Source organism: Salvelinus namaycush, unplaced genomic scaffold, assembly GCF_016432855.1.
Source record: "Salvelinus namaycush isolate Seneca unplaced genomic scaffold, SaNama_1.0 Scaffold303, whole genome shotgun sequence".
NCBI lineage: Eukaryota > Metazoa > Chordata > Actinopteri > Salmoniformes > Salmonidae > Salvelinus > Salvelinus namaycush.
The window spans coordinates 185,122-200,281 of record NW_024059931.1 but is presented as its reverse complement, the minus strand read 5'-3'; the positions used below and the strand labels follow the sequence as shown (position 1 = coordinate 200,281).

The 15,160-nt window shown below is 42.1% G+C and overlaps 1 protein-coding gene across 2 annotated transcripts in view; it reads left to right on the top strand.

Moving 5' to 3' along the window:
• The first annotated feature begins 681 nt into the window (after positions 1–681).
• The window catches only part of LOC120039826, a 36,596-nt gene continuing 22,117 nt past the window's right edge, over positions 682–15,160 (top strand). Inside the window, exons 1-4 of one of the 2 annotated variants that reach the window (XM_038985197.1) lie at positions 702–986; positions 3,028–3,145; positions 11,329–12,018; positions 13,430–13,431. In XM_038985197.1, coding sequence (XP_038841125.1) covers positions 3,042–3,145; positions 11,329–11,914 — 690 coding nt within the window. In that variant the 5' untranslated portion in view covers positions 702–986; positions 3,028–3,041 and the 3' untranslated portion in view covers positions 11,915–12,018; positions 13,430–13,431. Of the gene's footprint in view, positions 987–3,027; positions 3,146–11,328; positions 12,019–13,429; positions 13,432–15,160 lie in introns of both variants that reach the window. The other variant, XM_038985196.1, reaches the window with a different exon arrangement.

Here is a 15,160-nt window from a genome sequence, read left to right as displayed (position 1 = left end):
CAGAGACAATAGACTTTACATTCAACATATTTTGCAGATGTATGAAAGAGATAATATATGAATAAAACAAAACATAAATCAAAAGAAACTAGCAAGAAATGAACAGCAACGATGTGAACAGGTCAATTTATTTATTTTATTTATTTACCCTTTATTGATCTAGAACAAATTCAGGGTCAATAATAACAGTCTATTTCCAGTAAAGTTATTGCATCACCTGTCCCTCCCTCTGCCCTCCCTGGATAAATATGGTAATGATGCCAGCAGCCTCTGTCTCTCCCTCTGTCCTCCCTGGATAAATATGGTAATGATACCAGCAGCCTCTGTCTCTCCCTCTGTCCTCCCTGGATAAATATGGTAATGATACCAGCAGCCTCTGTCTCTCCCTCTGCCCTCCCTTCTACTGGATAAATATGGTAATGATGCCAACAGCCTCTGTCTCTCCCTCTGTCCTCCCTGGATAAATATGGTAATGATGTCAGCAGCCTCTGTCTCTCCCTCTGCCCTCCCTTCTACTGGATAAATATGGTAATGATGCCAGCAGCCTCTGTCTCTCCCTCTGTCCTCCCTGGATAAATATGGTAATGATGCCAGCAGCCTCTGTCTCTCCCTCTGCCCTCCCTTCCCCTGATTAATATTAACACATAAATCCCTATAAAGCGCTGCTCACATGGACATAGCAACAACACTTCAACAGGTACCTGGTGAATTAGTACCTTCTCTCCTAACTAAATGTGATAACTGTTGTTCTGCTGATTTAAATAAAGTAAATGTCTAAGTTTGTTTTAGATGTTTTCCATAACTTGAGTTAATTAACCTTTATCTGTTTTGTCTTGGATAGAGGACATAAACCAGCCATCTACAACCTAGAGGACATCAGCCAGCCATCTACAATCTAGAGGACATAAACCAATCATCTACAACCTAGAGGACATAAACCAGCCATCTACAATCTAGAGGACATAAACCAGCCATCTACAATCTCTGTAAGTGTCTTCTACTTGACTTGTATCTAATGTTATTTTCTACTGCTCATCAACATTGTTGATTTTATATAATCAAGACCTTTGTAGCCCTCCATGAGCTCCTAAACAGAATACGTAAATACTGAGTATACAAAACATTAAGAACACCTTAATACTGAGTTACCCCGGTTTCCCTCAGAACAGCCTCAATTCATCAGGACATGGACTCTACAAGGTGGCAAAAGCGTTCCACAGGGATGCTGGCCCATGTTGACTCCAATGCTTCCCAGAGTTGTGTCAAGTTGGCTGGATGTCCTTTGGGTGGTGAACCATTCTTGATAGACACAGGAAACTGTTGAGTGTGAAAAACCCAGCAGCGTTGAAGTTCTTGACACACTCAAACCAGTGTGCCTGGCAACTACTACCATACCCTGTTTAAAGGCACTTCATCTGAATGGCACAGATACACAATCCATGTCTCAATTGTCTCAAGGTTTAAAAATCCTTCCTTCTTAACCTGACTCCTCCCCTTCATCTACACTGATTGGATTTAACAGGTGACATCAATTAAGGGATCATAGCTTTCAGCTGGATTCACCTGGTCAGTCTGTGGTCAGTCTGTGGTCAGTCTGTGGTCAGTCTGTGGTCAGTCTGTGGCCAGTCTGTGGTCAGTCTGTGGTCAGTCTGTGGCCAGTCTGTGGCCAGTCTATGGTCAGTCTGTGGTCAGTCTGTGGTCAGTCTGTGGTCAGTCTGTGGCCAGTCTGTGGTCAGTCTATGGTCAGTCTGTGGTCAGTCTGTGGTCAGTCTGTGGTCAGTCTGTGGTCAGTCTATGTGGTGGAAGGAGTAGGTGTTCATAATGTTTTGTATTGTCGGTGTGTATATAGTGTGTTTCAGCTGTGTGTGTATATATAGTGTGTTCCTGTGTGTTTCAGCTGTGTGTGTGTATATATAGTGTGTTCCTGTGTGTTCCTGTGTGTGTATATATAGTGTGTTCCTGTGTGTTTCAGCTGTGTGTATATATAGTGTGTTCCTGTGTGTTTCAGCTGTGTGTATATATAGTGTGTTCCTGTGTGTTCCTGTGTGTGTATATATAGTGTGTTCCTGTGTGTTTCAGCTGTGTGTATATATAGTGTGTTCCTGTGTGTTTCAGCTGTGTATATATAGTGTGTTCCTGTGTAATATGTCGTGGAAAATCATCTCAGAAATATAACACTCGTAAGAACTTGTGAAATCAAATAGACTTTTTAATACAATTTGTATAGCAAGCCGGAATGTCCCGCGGAACACCCAATTTCCCAGCACCCTAGCTGTTATATTTATACACACATAGTATTATGTCCATCCCTTATGCAAATGACCTTTCTTTTCTTAAGTCTTTCACCACCATTATCTTTTAGTTCAAGCTTCCTACTTGTTCACGCCCCAATAACGCCCATATCTGTTTTCAGTTAGATTATAATGGTGGCTGGACCCTCTATCTTTTAGTGTGTCATCATAATGTCTCAATTCCTTTCATTAATGTGTCAATGTACTCTTTGTTCAGTTTGCCTTTATTGGAATCAGCAGATTCGGTCCTAGAAACCTCTGTTTAGAAGCAGCTGACTATGAATCTCTTTATCATTAGTGCCAGGTCATCAGACCATGTGTCTCTTTATCATTAGTGTCAGGTCAGCTGTTCATGTGTTTCTCTATCCTTAGTGTCAGGTCAGCTGTTCATGTGTTTCTCTATCCTTAGTGTCAGGTCATCAGACCATGTGTCTCTTTATCATTAGTGTCAGGTCAGCTGTTCAGTTTGCCTTTATTGGAATCAGCAGATTCGGTCCTAGAAGCCTCTGTTTAGAAGCAGCTGACTATGAATCTCTTTATCATTAGTGTCAGGTCAGCAGACCATGTGTCTCTCCCTTTCATTACTGTGATCTATTTTTAATGTTCAGCCATTTTATACATCTATGTGCTGTCCTATACATCTCATTTACTCCTACAGTTTCAGCTGTGTGTGTATATAGTGTGTTCCTGTGTGTTTCAGCTGTGTATATATATAGTGTGTTCCTGTGTGTTTCAGCTGTGTGTGTAGCTATGAGGGGAGTTGTCATTCTCTTTCTGCTGTCTCTCTGGCCTGGAGGCCAGGTGGATGCTATCGATCAAGAGGTCTTGGCTAATGTGGTACAAGAGATGAGAAGGTGGGTGTTTCTCTGTTCATTCAGACTCTAAGAACTCCTAAATTACTTTTAGACAGAATTATTAGCCATTATTAGAAACATTTTTGGGGAACATTTGAAGTTTATATTCCTCTTAATTAACATTCGTACGATATTTTTGTTCTGTCCTGACTCTTTGATCGACTGTTAAAAACACTGGTTCAAACCGTGTACACGGGACAAACGCTTAGCCTAGTAAATGAAGTCCCTGGACTGCAGACAAGACAAGATGCTAGTATAGACTATATTGTTAGTATAGACTGTATTGTTAATATAGACTGTATTGCTAGTAAAGACTGTATTGTTAGTATAGACTGTATTGTTAATATAGACTGTATTGCTAGTAAAGACTGTATTGTTAGTATAGACTGTATTGCTAGTATAGACTGTATTGCTAATATAGACTATATTGCTAGTATAGACTGTATTGTTAGTATAGACTGTATTGTTAGTATAGACTGTATTGTTAGTATAGACTGTATTGCTAGTATAGACTGTATTGCTAGTGTAGCCTGTATTGTTAGTATAGACTGTATTGCTAGTATAGACTGTATTGTTAGTATAGCCTGTATTGCTAGTATAGACTGTATTGCTAATCTAGACTGTATTGCTAGTATAGACTGCATTGCTAGTATAGACTGTATTGCTAGTATAGACTGTATTGCTAGTATAGACTGTATTGCTAATATAGACTGTATTGTTAGTATAAACTGTATTGCTAGTATAGACTGTATTGCTAGTATAGACTGTAGCATTTTGAATATTATAATAATTACAGAGGGCACTATCTCAGACCTCTCTTAACTTTGTCCATGAGATGGCGGTGATAATTTATGCAAAAGTAACAGTGCACATATTCATATCTTCAAACTTTAGTTTCTGTCAAATAGTTGGGAGTTTCCTCCTCCTGTCTGTTTCTACTGTTTCAGAAAGATCCCGTGTTTCTGATCCTCTGTGTTCTGTCTCTTCTGTCTCCTGTCTGTTTGTAATGTTTCTGATCCTGTGTTCTGTCTCTTCTGTCTCCTGTCTGTTTGTAATGTTTCTGATCCTCTGTGTTCTGTCTCTTCTGTCTCCTGTCTGTTTATAATGTTTCTGATCCTGTGTTCTGTCTCTTCTGTCTCCTGTCTGTTTGTAATGTTTCTGATCCACTGTGTTCTGTCTCCTGTCTGTTTGTAATGTTTCTGATCCTCTGTGTTCTGTCTCTTCTGTCTCCTGTCTGTTTGTAATGTTTCTGATCCTCTGTGTTCTGTCTCTTCTGTCTCCTGTCTGTTTGTAATGTTTCTGATCCTCTGTGTTCTGTCTCTTCTGTCTCCTGTCTGTTTGTAATGTTTCTGATCCTCTGTGTTCTGTCTCTTCTGTCTCCTGTCTGTTTGTAATGTTTCTGATCCTCTGTGTTCTGTCTCTTCTGTCTCCTGTCTGTTTGTAATGTTTCTGATCCTCTGTGTTCTGTCTCTTCTGTCTCCTGTCTGTTTGTAATGTTTCTGATCCTGTGTTCTGTCTCTTCTGTCTCCTGTCTGTTTGTAATGTTTCTGATCCTCTGTGTTCTGTCTCTTCTGTCTCCTGTCTGTTTATAATGTTTCTGATCCTGTGTTCTGTCTCTTCTGTCTCCTGCCTGTTTGTAATGTTTCTGATCCACTGTGTTCTGTCTCCTGTCTGTTTGTAATGTTTCTGATCCTCTGTGTTCTGTCTCTTCTGTCTCCTGTCTGTTTATAATGTTTCTGATCCTCTGTGTTCTGTCTCTTCTGTCTCCTGTCTGTTTATAATGTTTCTGATCCTGTGTTCTGTCTCTTTTGTCTCCTGTCTGTTTGTAATGTTTCTGATCCTCTGTGTTCTGTCTCTTCTGTCTCCTGTCTGTTTGTAATGTTTATGATCCTCTGTGTTCTGTCTCTTCTGTCTCCTGTCTGTTAGTAATGTTTCTGATCCTGTGTTCTGTCTCTTCTGTCTCCTGTCTGTTTATAATGTTTCTGATCCTGTGTTCTGTCTCTTCTGTCTCCTGTCTGTTTGTAATGTTTCTGATCCTCTGTGTTCTGTCTCTTCTGTCTCCTGTCTGTTTATAATGTTTCTGATCCTCTGTGTTCTGTCTCTTCTGTCTCCTGTCTGTTTGTAATGTTTCTGATCCTCTGTGTTCTGTCTCTTCTGTCTCCTGTCTGTTTGTAATGTTTCTGATCCTGTGTTCTGTCTCTTCTGTCTCCTGTCTGTTTGTAATGTGTCTGATCCTCTGTGTTTCTGTCTCTTCTGTCTCCTGTCTGTTTGTAATGTTTCTGATCCTGTGTTCTGTCTCTTCTGTCTCCTGTCTGTTTATAATGTTTCTGATCCTGTGTTCTGTCTCTTCTGTCTCCTGTCTGTTTGTAATGTTTCTGATCCTCTGTGTTCTGTCTCTTCTGTCTCCTGTCTGTTTATAATGTGTCTGATCCTCTGTGTTCTGTCTCTTCTGTCTCCTGTCTGTTTGTAATGTTTCTGATCCTCTGTGTTCTGTCTCTTCTGTCTCCTGTCTGTTTGTAATGTTTCTGATCCTCTGTGTTCTGTCTCTTCTGTCTCCTGTCTGTTAGTAATGTTTCTGATCCTGTGTTCTGTCTCTTCTGTCTCCTGTCTGTTTATAATGTTTCTGATCCTGTGTTCTGTCTCTTCTGTCTCCTGTCTGTTTGTAATGTTTCTGATCCTCTGTGTTCTGTCTCTTCTGTCTCCTGTCTGTTTGTATTGTTACTGATCCTGTGTTCTGTCTCTTCTGTCTCCTGTCTGTTTATAATGTTTCTGATCCTCTGTGTTCTGTCTCTTCTGTCTCCTGTCTGTTTGTAATGTTTCTGATCCTCTGTGTTCTGTCTCTTCTGTCTCCTGTCTGTTTGTAATGTTTCTGATCCTCTGTGTTCTGTCTCTTCTGTCTCCTGTCTGTTTGTAATGTTTCTGATCCTCTGTGTTCTGTCTCTTCTGTCTCCTGTCTGTTTGTATTGTTACTGATCCTGTGTTCTGTCTCTTCTGTCTCCTGTCTGTTTGTAATGTTTCTGATCCTCTGTGTTCTGTCTCTTCTGTCTCCTGTCTGTTTGTAATGTTTCTGATCCTGTGTTCTGTCTCTTCTGTCTCCTGTCTGTTTGTAATGTTTCTGATCCTCTATGTTCTGTCTCTTCTGTCTCCTGTCTGGTTGTAATGTTTCTGATCCTGTGTTCTGTCTCTTCTGTCTCCTGTCTGTTTGTAATGTTTCTGATCCTCTATGTTCTGTCTCTTCTGTCTCCTGTCTGTTTGTAATGTTACTGATCCTGAGTTCTGTCTCTTCTGTCTCCTGTCTGTTTGTAATGTTTCTGATCCTCTGTGTTCTGTCTCTTCTGTCTCCTGTCTGTTTGTAATGTTTCTGATCCTCTGTGTTCTGTCTCTTCTGTCTCCTGTCTGTTTGTAATGTTTCTGATCCTCTGTGTTCTGTCTCTTCTGTCTCCTGTCTGTTTGTAATGTTTCTGATCCTCTGTGTTCTGTCTCTTCTGTCTCCTGTCTGTTTGTAATGTTTCTGATCCTCTGTGTTCTGTCTCTTCTGTCTCCTGTCTGTTTGTAATGTTTCTGATCCTCTGTGTTCTGTCTCTTCTGTTTCCTGTCTGTTTGTAATGTTTCTGATCCTGTGTTCTGTCTCTTCTGTCTCCTGTCTGTTTGTAATGTTTCTGATCCTCTGTGTTCTGTCTCTACTGTCTCCTGTCTGTTTATAATGTTTCTGATCCTGTGTTCTGTCTCTTCTGTCTCCTGCCTGTTTGTAATGTTTCTGATCCACTGTGTTCTGTCTCCTGTCTGTTTGTAATGTTTCTGATCCTCTGTGTTCTGTCTCTTCTGTCTCCTGTCTGTTTGTAATGTTTCTGATCCTCTGTGTTCTGTCTCTTCTGTCTCCTGTCTGTTTGTAATGTTTCTGATCCTCTGTGTTCTGTCTCTTCTGTCTCCTGTCTGTTTGTAATGTTTCTGATCCTCTGTGTTCTGTCTCTTCTGTCTCCTGTCTGTTTGTAATGTTTCTGATCCTCTGTGTTCTGTCTCTTCTGTCTCCTGTCTGTTTGTAATGTTTCTGATCCTGTGTTCTGTCTCTTTTGTCTCCTGTCTGTTTGTAATGTTTCTGATCCTCTGTGTTCTGTCTCTTCTGTCTCCTGTCTGTTTGTAATGTTTCTGATCCTCTGTGTTCTGTCTCTTCTGTCTCCTGTCTGTTTATAATGTTTCTGATCCTCTGTGTTCTGTCTCTTCTGTCTCCTGTCTGTTTATAATGTTTCTGATCCTGTGTTCTGTCTCTTTTGTCTCCTGTCTGTTTGTAATGTTTCTGATCCTCTGTGTTCTGTCTCTTCTGTCTCCTGTCTGTTTATAATGTTTCTGATCCTCTGTGTTCTGTCTCTTCTGTCTCCTGTCTGTTAGTAATGTTTCTGATCCTGTGTTCTGTCTCTTCTGTCTCCTGTCTGTTTATAATGTTTCTGATCCTGTGTTCTGTCTCTTCTGTCTCCTGTCTGTTTGTAATGTTTCTGATCCTCTGTGTTCTGTCTCTTCTGTCTCCTGTCTGTTTATAATGTTTCTGATCCTCTGTGTTCTGTCTCTTCTGTCTCCTGTCTGTTTGTAATGTTTCTGATCCTCTGTGTTCTGTCTCTTCTGTCTCCTGTCTGTTTGTAATGTTTCTGATCCTCTGTGTTCTGTCTCTTCTGTCTCCTGTCTGTTTGTAATGTTTCTGATCCTGTGTTCTGTCTCTTCTGTCTCCTGTCTGTTTGTAATGTGTCTGATCCTCTGTGTTTCTGTCTCTTCTGTCTCCTGTCTGTTTGTATTGTTTCTGATCCTGTGTTCTGTCTCTTCTGTCTCCTGTCTGTTTATAATGTTTCTGATCCTGTGTTCTGTCTCTTCTGTCTCCTGTCTGTTTGTAATGTTTCTGATCCTCTGTGTTCTGTCTCTTCTGTCTCCTGTCTGTTTATAATGTGTCTGATCCTCTGTGTTCTGTCTCTTCTGTCTCCTGTCTGTTTGTAATGTTTCTGATCCTCTGTGTTCTGTCTCTTCTGTCTCCTGTCTGTTTGTAATGTTTCTGATCCTCTGTGTTCTGTCTCTTCTGTCTCCTGTCTGTTTGTAATGTTTCTGATCCTCTGTGTTCTGTCTCTTCTGTCTCCTGTCTGTTTGTAATGTTTCTGATCCTCTGTGTTCTGTCTCTTCTGTCTCCTGTCTGTTTGTATTGTTACTGATCCTGTGTTCTGTCTCTTCTGTCTCCTGTCTGTTTGTAATGTTTCTGATCCTCTGTGTTCTGTCTCTTCTGTCTCCTGTCTGTTTGTAATGTTTCTGATCCTGTGTTCTGTCTCTTCTGTCTCCTGTCTGTTTGTAATGTTTCTGATCCTCTATGTTCTGTCTCTTCTGTCTCCTGTCTGTTTGTAATGTTTCTGATCCTGTGTTCTGTCTCTTCTGTCTCCTGTCTGTTTGTAATGTTTCTGATCCTCTATGTTCTGTCTCTTCTGTCTCCTGTCTGTTTGTAATGTTACTGATCCTGAGTTCTGTCTCTTCTGTCTCCTGTCTGTTTGTAATGTTTCTGATCCTCTGTGTTCTGTCTCTTCTGTCTCCTGTCTGTTTGTAATGTTTCTGATCCTCTGTGTTCTGTCTCTTCTGTCTCCTGTCTGTTTGTAATGTTTCTGATCCTCTGTGTTCTGTCTCTTCTGTCTCCTGTCTGTTTGTAATGTTTCTGATCCTCTGTGTTCTGTCTCTTCTGTCTCCTGTCTGTTTGTAATGTTTCTGATCCTCTGTGTTCTGTCTCTTCTGTCTCCTGTCTGTTTGTAATGTTTCTGATCCTCTGTGTTCTGTCTCTTCTGTTTCCTGTCTGTTTGTAATGGTTCTGATCCTGTGTTCTGTCTCTTCTGTCTCCTGTCTGTTTGTAATGTTTCTGATCCTCTGTGTTCTGTCTCTTCTGTCTCCTGTCTGTTTATAATGTTTCTGATCCTGTGTTCTGTCTCTTCTGTCTCCTGCCTGTTTGTAATGTTTCTGATCCACTGTGTTCTGTCTCCTGTCTGTTTGTAATGTTTCTGATCCTCTGTGTTCTGTCTCTTCTGTCTCCTGTCTGTTTGTAATGTTTCTGATCCTCTGTGTTCTGTCTCTTCTGTCTCCTGTCTGTTTGTAATGTTTCTGATCCTCTGTGTTCTGTCTCTTCTGTCTCCTGTCTGTTTGTAATGTTTCTGATCCTCTGTGTTCTGTCTCTTCTGTCTCCTGTCTGTTTGTAATGTTTCTGATCCTCTGTGTTCTGTCTCTTCTGTCTCCTGTCTGTTTGTAATGTTTCTGATCCTGTGTTCTGTCTCTTTTGTCTCCTGTCTGTTTGTAATGTTTCTGATCCTCTGTGTTCTGTCTCTTCTGTCTCCTGTCTGTTTGTAATGTTTCTGATCCTCTGTGTTCTGTCTCTTCTGTCTCCTGTCTGTTTATAATGTTTCTGATCCTCTGTGTTCTGTCTCTTCTGTCTCCTGTCTGTTTATAATGTTTCTGATCCTGTGTTCTGTCTCTTTTGTCTCCTGTCTGTTTGTAATGTTTCTGATCCTCTGTGTTCTGTCTCTTCTGTCTCCTGTCTGTTTATAATGTTTCTGATCCTCTGTGTTCTGTCTCTTCTGTCTCCTGTCTGTTAGTAATGTTTCTGATCCTGTGTTCTGTCTCTTCTGTCTCCTGTCTGTTTATAATGTTTCTGATCCTGTGTTCTGTCTCTTCTGTCTCCTGTCTGTTTGTAATGTTTCTGATCCTCTGTGTTCTGTCTCTTCTGTCTCCTGTCTGTTTATAATGTTTCTGATCCTCTGTGTTCTGTCTCTTCTGTCTCCTGTCTGTTTGTAATGTTTCTGATCCTCTGTGTTCTGTCTCTTCTGTCTCCTGTCTGTTTGTAATGTTTCTGATCCTCTGTGTTCTGTCTCTTCTGTCTCCTGTCTGTTTGTAATGTTTCTGATCCTGTGTTCTGTCTCTTCTGTCTCCTGTCTGTTTGTAATGTGTCTGATCCTCTGTGTTTCTGTCTCTTCTGTCTCCTGTCTGTTTGTAATGTTTCTGATCCTGTGTTCTGTCTCTTCTGTCTCCTGTCTGTTTATAATGTTTCTGATCCTGTGTTCTGTCTCTTCTGTCTCCTGTCTGTTTGTAATGTTTCTGATCCTCTGTGTTCTGTCTCTTCTGTCTCCTGTCTGTTTATAATGTGTCTGATCCTCTGTGTTCTGTCTCTTCTGTCTCCTGTCTGTTTGTAATGTTTCTGATCCTCTGTGTTCTGTCTCTTCTGTCTCCTGTCTGTTTGTAATGTTTCTGATCCTCTGTGTTCTGTCTCTTCTGTCTCCTGTCTGTTAGTAATGTTTCTGATCCTGTGTTCTGTCTCTTCTGTCTCCTGTCTGTTTATAATGTTTCTGATCCTGTGTTCTGTCTCTTCTGTCTCCTGTCTGTTTGTAATGTTTCTGATCCTCTGTGTTCTGTCTCTTCTGTCTCCTGTCTGTTTGTATTGTTACTGATCCTGTGTTCTGTCTCTTCTGTCTCCTGTCTGTTTATAATGTTTCTGATCCTCTGTGTTCTGTCTCTTCTGTCTCCTGTCTGTTTGTAATGTTTCTGATCCTCTGTGTTCTGTCTCTTCTGTCTCCTGTCTGTTTGTAATGTTTCTGATCCTCTGTGTTCTGTCTCTTCTGTCTCCTGTCTGTTTGTATTGTTACTGATCCTGTGTTCTGTCTCTTCTGTCTCCTGTCTGTTTGTAATGTTTCTGATCCTCTGTGTTCTGTCTCTTCTGTCTCCTGTCTGTTTGTAATGTTTCTGATCCTGTGTTCTGTCTCTTCTGTCTCCTGTCTGTTTGTAATGTTTCTGATCCTCTATGTTCTGTCTCTTCTGTCTCCTGTCTGTTTGTAATGTTTCTGATCCTGTGTTCTGTCTCTTCTGTCTCCTGTCTGTTTGTAATGTTTCTGATCCTCTATGTTCTGTCTCTTCTGTCTCCTGTCTGTTTGTAATGTTACTGATCCTGAGTTCTGTCTCTTCTGTCTCCTGTCTGTTTGTAATGTTTCTGATCCTCTGTGTTCTGTCTCTTCTGTCTCCTGTCTGTTTGTAATGTTTCTGATCCTCTGTGTTCTGTCTCTTCTGTCTCCTGTCTGTTTGTAATGTTTCTGATCCTCTGTGTTCTGTCTCTTCTGTCTCCTGTCTGTTTGTAATGTTTCTGATCCTCTGTGTTCTGTCTCTTCTGTCTCCTGTCTGTTGTTCAGGTTCGGCCTGGAGAACCACCAGTATGCCATGGCTGTCTTACTCACCCAACAGCAGTGCACCCAAAATGGAGCTATCTTTGATGTAGGTGTGCAACCTCAGGTTGTCCAGAACAGACTACAGCATTATAGTGTCTACATAGGAGACCGGCTCATCGCAGCCATACCTGACACCTTCCATGCTGAGTACCTTCTGTTGGGGCATGATAAAACCAACCCCAGCAAAATGCAGACTCTGTTAACAGCAGCAAAGCCTAATGACTGCATCGTCTTCTTCTCCAACTACTCTCCCTGTCTGGAGAGATGCAACTTCCCTGATGGAGCAACAAGCATTCTCCCCTTCATGACCGTCTTCAACGGCTGGAACGCCAACCGGAAGGCCTTTGTCTTCTCCTCGGTTTGGGACCCTACAAGGCACCATCCAGGAGTGACCAACCCCTCTAAGCAGCAGGTGTTTGACTCCTTCAGGAGGATAGATGGATACCTGCCTTTATATCGCTGTGTCAGATTCCAGGGACGAAACACATGTTACCGTTGTGTCACTGCCAACACAAATCCTGAGACCAATGACTGTCTGTATGGATACTAATAGTGTACACTGTCTGTATGGATACTAATAGTGTACACTGTCTGCATGGATACTAATAGTGTACACTGTCTGTATGGATACTAATAGTGTACACTGTCTGGATGGTGGAAATATAGAACTGTATATTTTCTTTCTTTCCCTCTCTCTGTTCATCTCTCTCTCTCTGTCCATCCCTCTCTCTCTGTCCATCCCTCTCTCTCTGTCCATCCCCCTCTCTCTGTCCATCCCTCTCTCTCTGTCCATCCCCCTCTCTCTGTCCATCACTCTCTGATCATCTCTCTCTCTGTCCATCTCTCTCTCTACACAGTTCATTAAAGTTCACCATAGCATAAACACTAGTGTCTCCATCATTACTGTTGTTTGTATTTCTGTCTTTATTAGGTTTTATTACACTGACATAAACACTGCATGACAGAAAGACCATGGCCTTCCTGTTTCCCTGCATCTTCTGAGAACAAAAAGGTTGAACGTAGAGGACTAGAAACAGTCCTGTAAATGTTGTTGAAAACACTTGAAATATGGTGAGACTGATGGAGTTTAGATTTGGACACACGGAAACAAACACACGCCCTACTGAACATGTACTAGGTTTTCCCAAGAGAATTCTGGTCAGTCATCGTCTCAGCGGTGTACATTCCCCCTCAAGCAGACACCAAGACGGCCCTTAAGGAACTTCACTGGACTCTATGTAAACTGGAAACCATTTATCCTTAGGCTGCATTTATTGTAGCTGGGGATTTTAACAAAGCAAATTTGAGAACAAGGCTACCTAAATTCTATCAGCATATTTATTGCACTATACGCCGGGGTAATACATTCGATCACTGCTACCCTTACTTCCACGATGTGTTATGACTGTTAGGTATGCGTCACTGGCTGTAAGGGAGTCAGGCGCAGGAGAGCAGAATTTTGGTAGCAAACGGAGCCTTTTATTTAGGAGAACAAAACACACGGCACTAAGAACAGTAAACACAGTACGGGTAGACATAACCCAGCGCAACCAGTCTAACGTGCGCATACACCAAACACTGAACCATTTCACACACAGACATGGGGGGAACAGAGGGTTAAATACACAACAAGTAATGAGGGAAAGGTACACCAGGTGTGTGGGAAAACAAGACAAAACAAATGGAAAATGAACGGTGGATCGGCGATGGCTAGAAGACCGGTGACGTCGACCGCCGAACAAGGAGAGGAACCGACTTCGACGGAAGTCGTGACAATGACGTTATGACAATAACCGAAGGAGATATCCACACACATGTAGCTGTGTAATATATAGTCCTTATAACTATTCATATTCTCCTAACTATATTTATATGGTTGATTCTGTATCTACAGACTGTCTACAGACTCTATATCGTTGTATAAGATCACATTCTGTCAGTTCAGGGACTTTTAACCCTTTATGTCCTGGAGTGAATAGGTATTGCAGGGTTTAGTTCCAACCAAGCACCACACCTGTCTTCACTAATCATCTCACAAATTGTTCTATAGAGAAACTGGTAGCAGGAGTCCACCTTCTGGAAGACAAGTTGATGATGAGTGAGACAAGAGCTGGACAAAAAATACTGGATCAGGTCAAAATGTGTGACGTCTGCTTTTTTTAATATTCAGAACATAATATTTTGTGTGTTATCTTTCTTCATGGCCAACATGGCAGGTTGATTGGTTAACTCTTTACTTGAAGGGGGTACATAAGTCATCTGGGCTTCCGAGTGGTGCAGTTGTCTAAGGCACCACATTTCAGTGCAAGAGAGGTCACTACAGTCCCTGGTTCAAATCCAGGCTGCATCACATTTGGCTGTGATTGACAGTACCATAGGGTGATACGTAGAGAACGTCACTTCCTGTTGAATCTGCAGACGTGTTGCTGTGCGTTTTGTTGCTGTGCGTTTTGCTGCCAACTTTGCTTTACTTTGCTAGCTGACAACTTTACGTTTTTTTGTTTTGTTTTTGTTTTTAATTACCGTTTATATTTTTAGTTTTTCCATCGCAACTTTTTTCCCTCATTCAACTTTTTCACTCCGGACGCTTTATCTGGACATGGTTCGTCAACACCTTCAACAGCCGAAGCTAAGTAGTAACATTAACATGATGTCTTCTAATTGCAGTCGCTGTACTCATAATATACAGGAGAACGATCGCCTTACGGCGAGAATAGCTGTGCTGCAAGCCCAGCTTCAGACGCAATCGTTAGGCAAGGGTAATTTCAGTGTAGGAAAGGAAGAAACAGCGTCTGTGCCACCAGTAAGTACAGATAGTAACGTTAGTATAAACCCCCCCGCACAGTCCCCGCAGCCGGACAACTTTCTCATGGCTTCTGGAGGGAAATGCTGTTGGAATGCTCAACCGGTGTCGCTCATTCAGCCGACAGAAACTTTCAACCGGTTCTCCCCATTATGTAGCGAGTCGGAGTCTGAGTCTGAGTCTTCTCTTGTCTCTACTCCTCCCGTTACGGGGTCTGAGACGCCGAAGGCTCCCACCATTAGCTCTGACAAATTGAAAACCCTAGTCACCCCTCCATTACCCGCAGTATTAGACTTAAAACGAATCACCCAGCGATCATACACTGTTTACCAGGGGGCAGGGCTACCGACGTTAAGGCTAATCTAAAGATGGTGCTGGCTAAAGCTAAATCTGGCGAGTGTAGAGAGTATAGAGATATTGTTATCCACGTCGGCACCAACGATGTTAGAATGAAACAGTCAGAGGTCACCAAGTGCAACATAGCTTCAGCGTGTAAATCAGCTAGAAAGATGTGTCGGCATCGAGTAATTGTCTCTGGCCCCCTCCCAGTTAGGGGGAGTGACGAGCTCTACAGCAGAGTCTCAGCACTCAATCGCTGGTTGAAAACTGTTTTCTGCCCCTCCCAAAAGATAGAATTTGTAGATAATTGTCCCTCTTTCTGGGACTCACCCACAAACAGGACCAAGCCTGACCTGCTGAGGAGTGACGGACTCCATCCTAGCTGGAGGGGTGCTCTCATCTTATCTACCAACATAGATAGGGCTCTATTTCCTCTAGCCCCACAATGAAATAGGGTGCAGGCCAGGCAGCAGGCTGTTAGCCTACCTGCCAGCTTAGTGGAGTCTGCCAATAGCACAGTCAGTGTAGTCAGCTCAGCCATACCCATTGAGACTGTGTCTGTGCCTCGACCTAGGTTGGGCAAAACTAAACATGGCGGTGTTCGCCTTAGCAATCTTATTAGGATAAAGACCTCCTCCATTCCTGCCATTATTG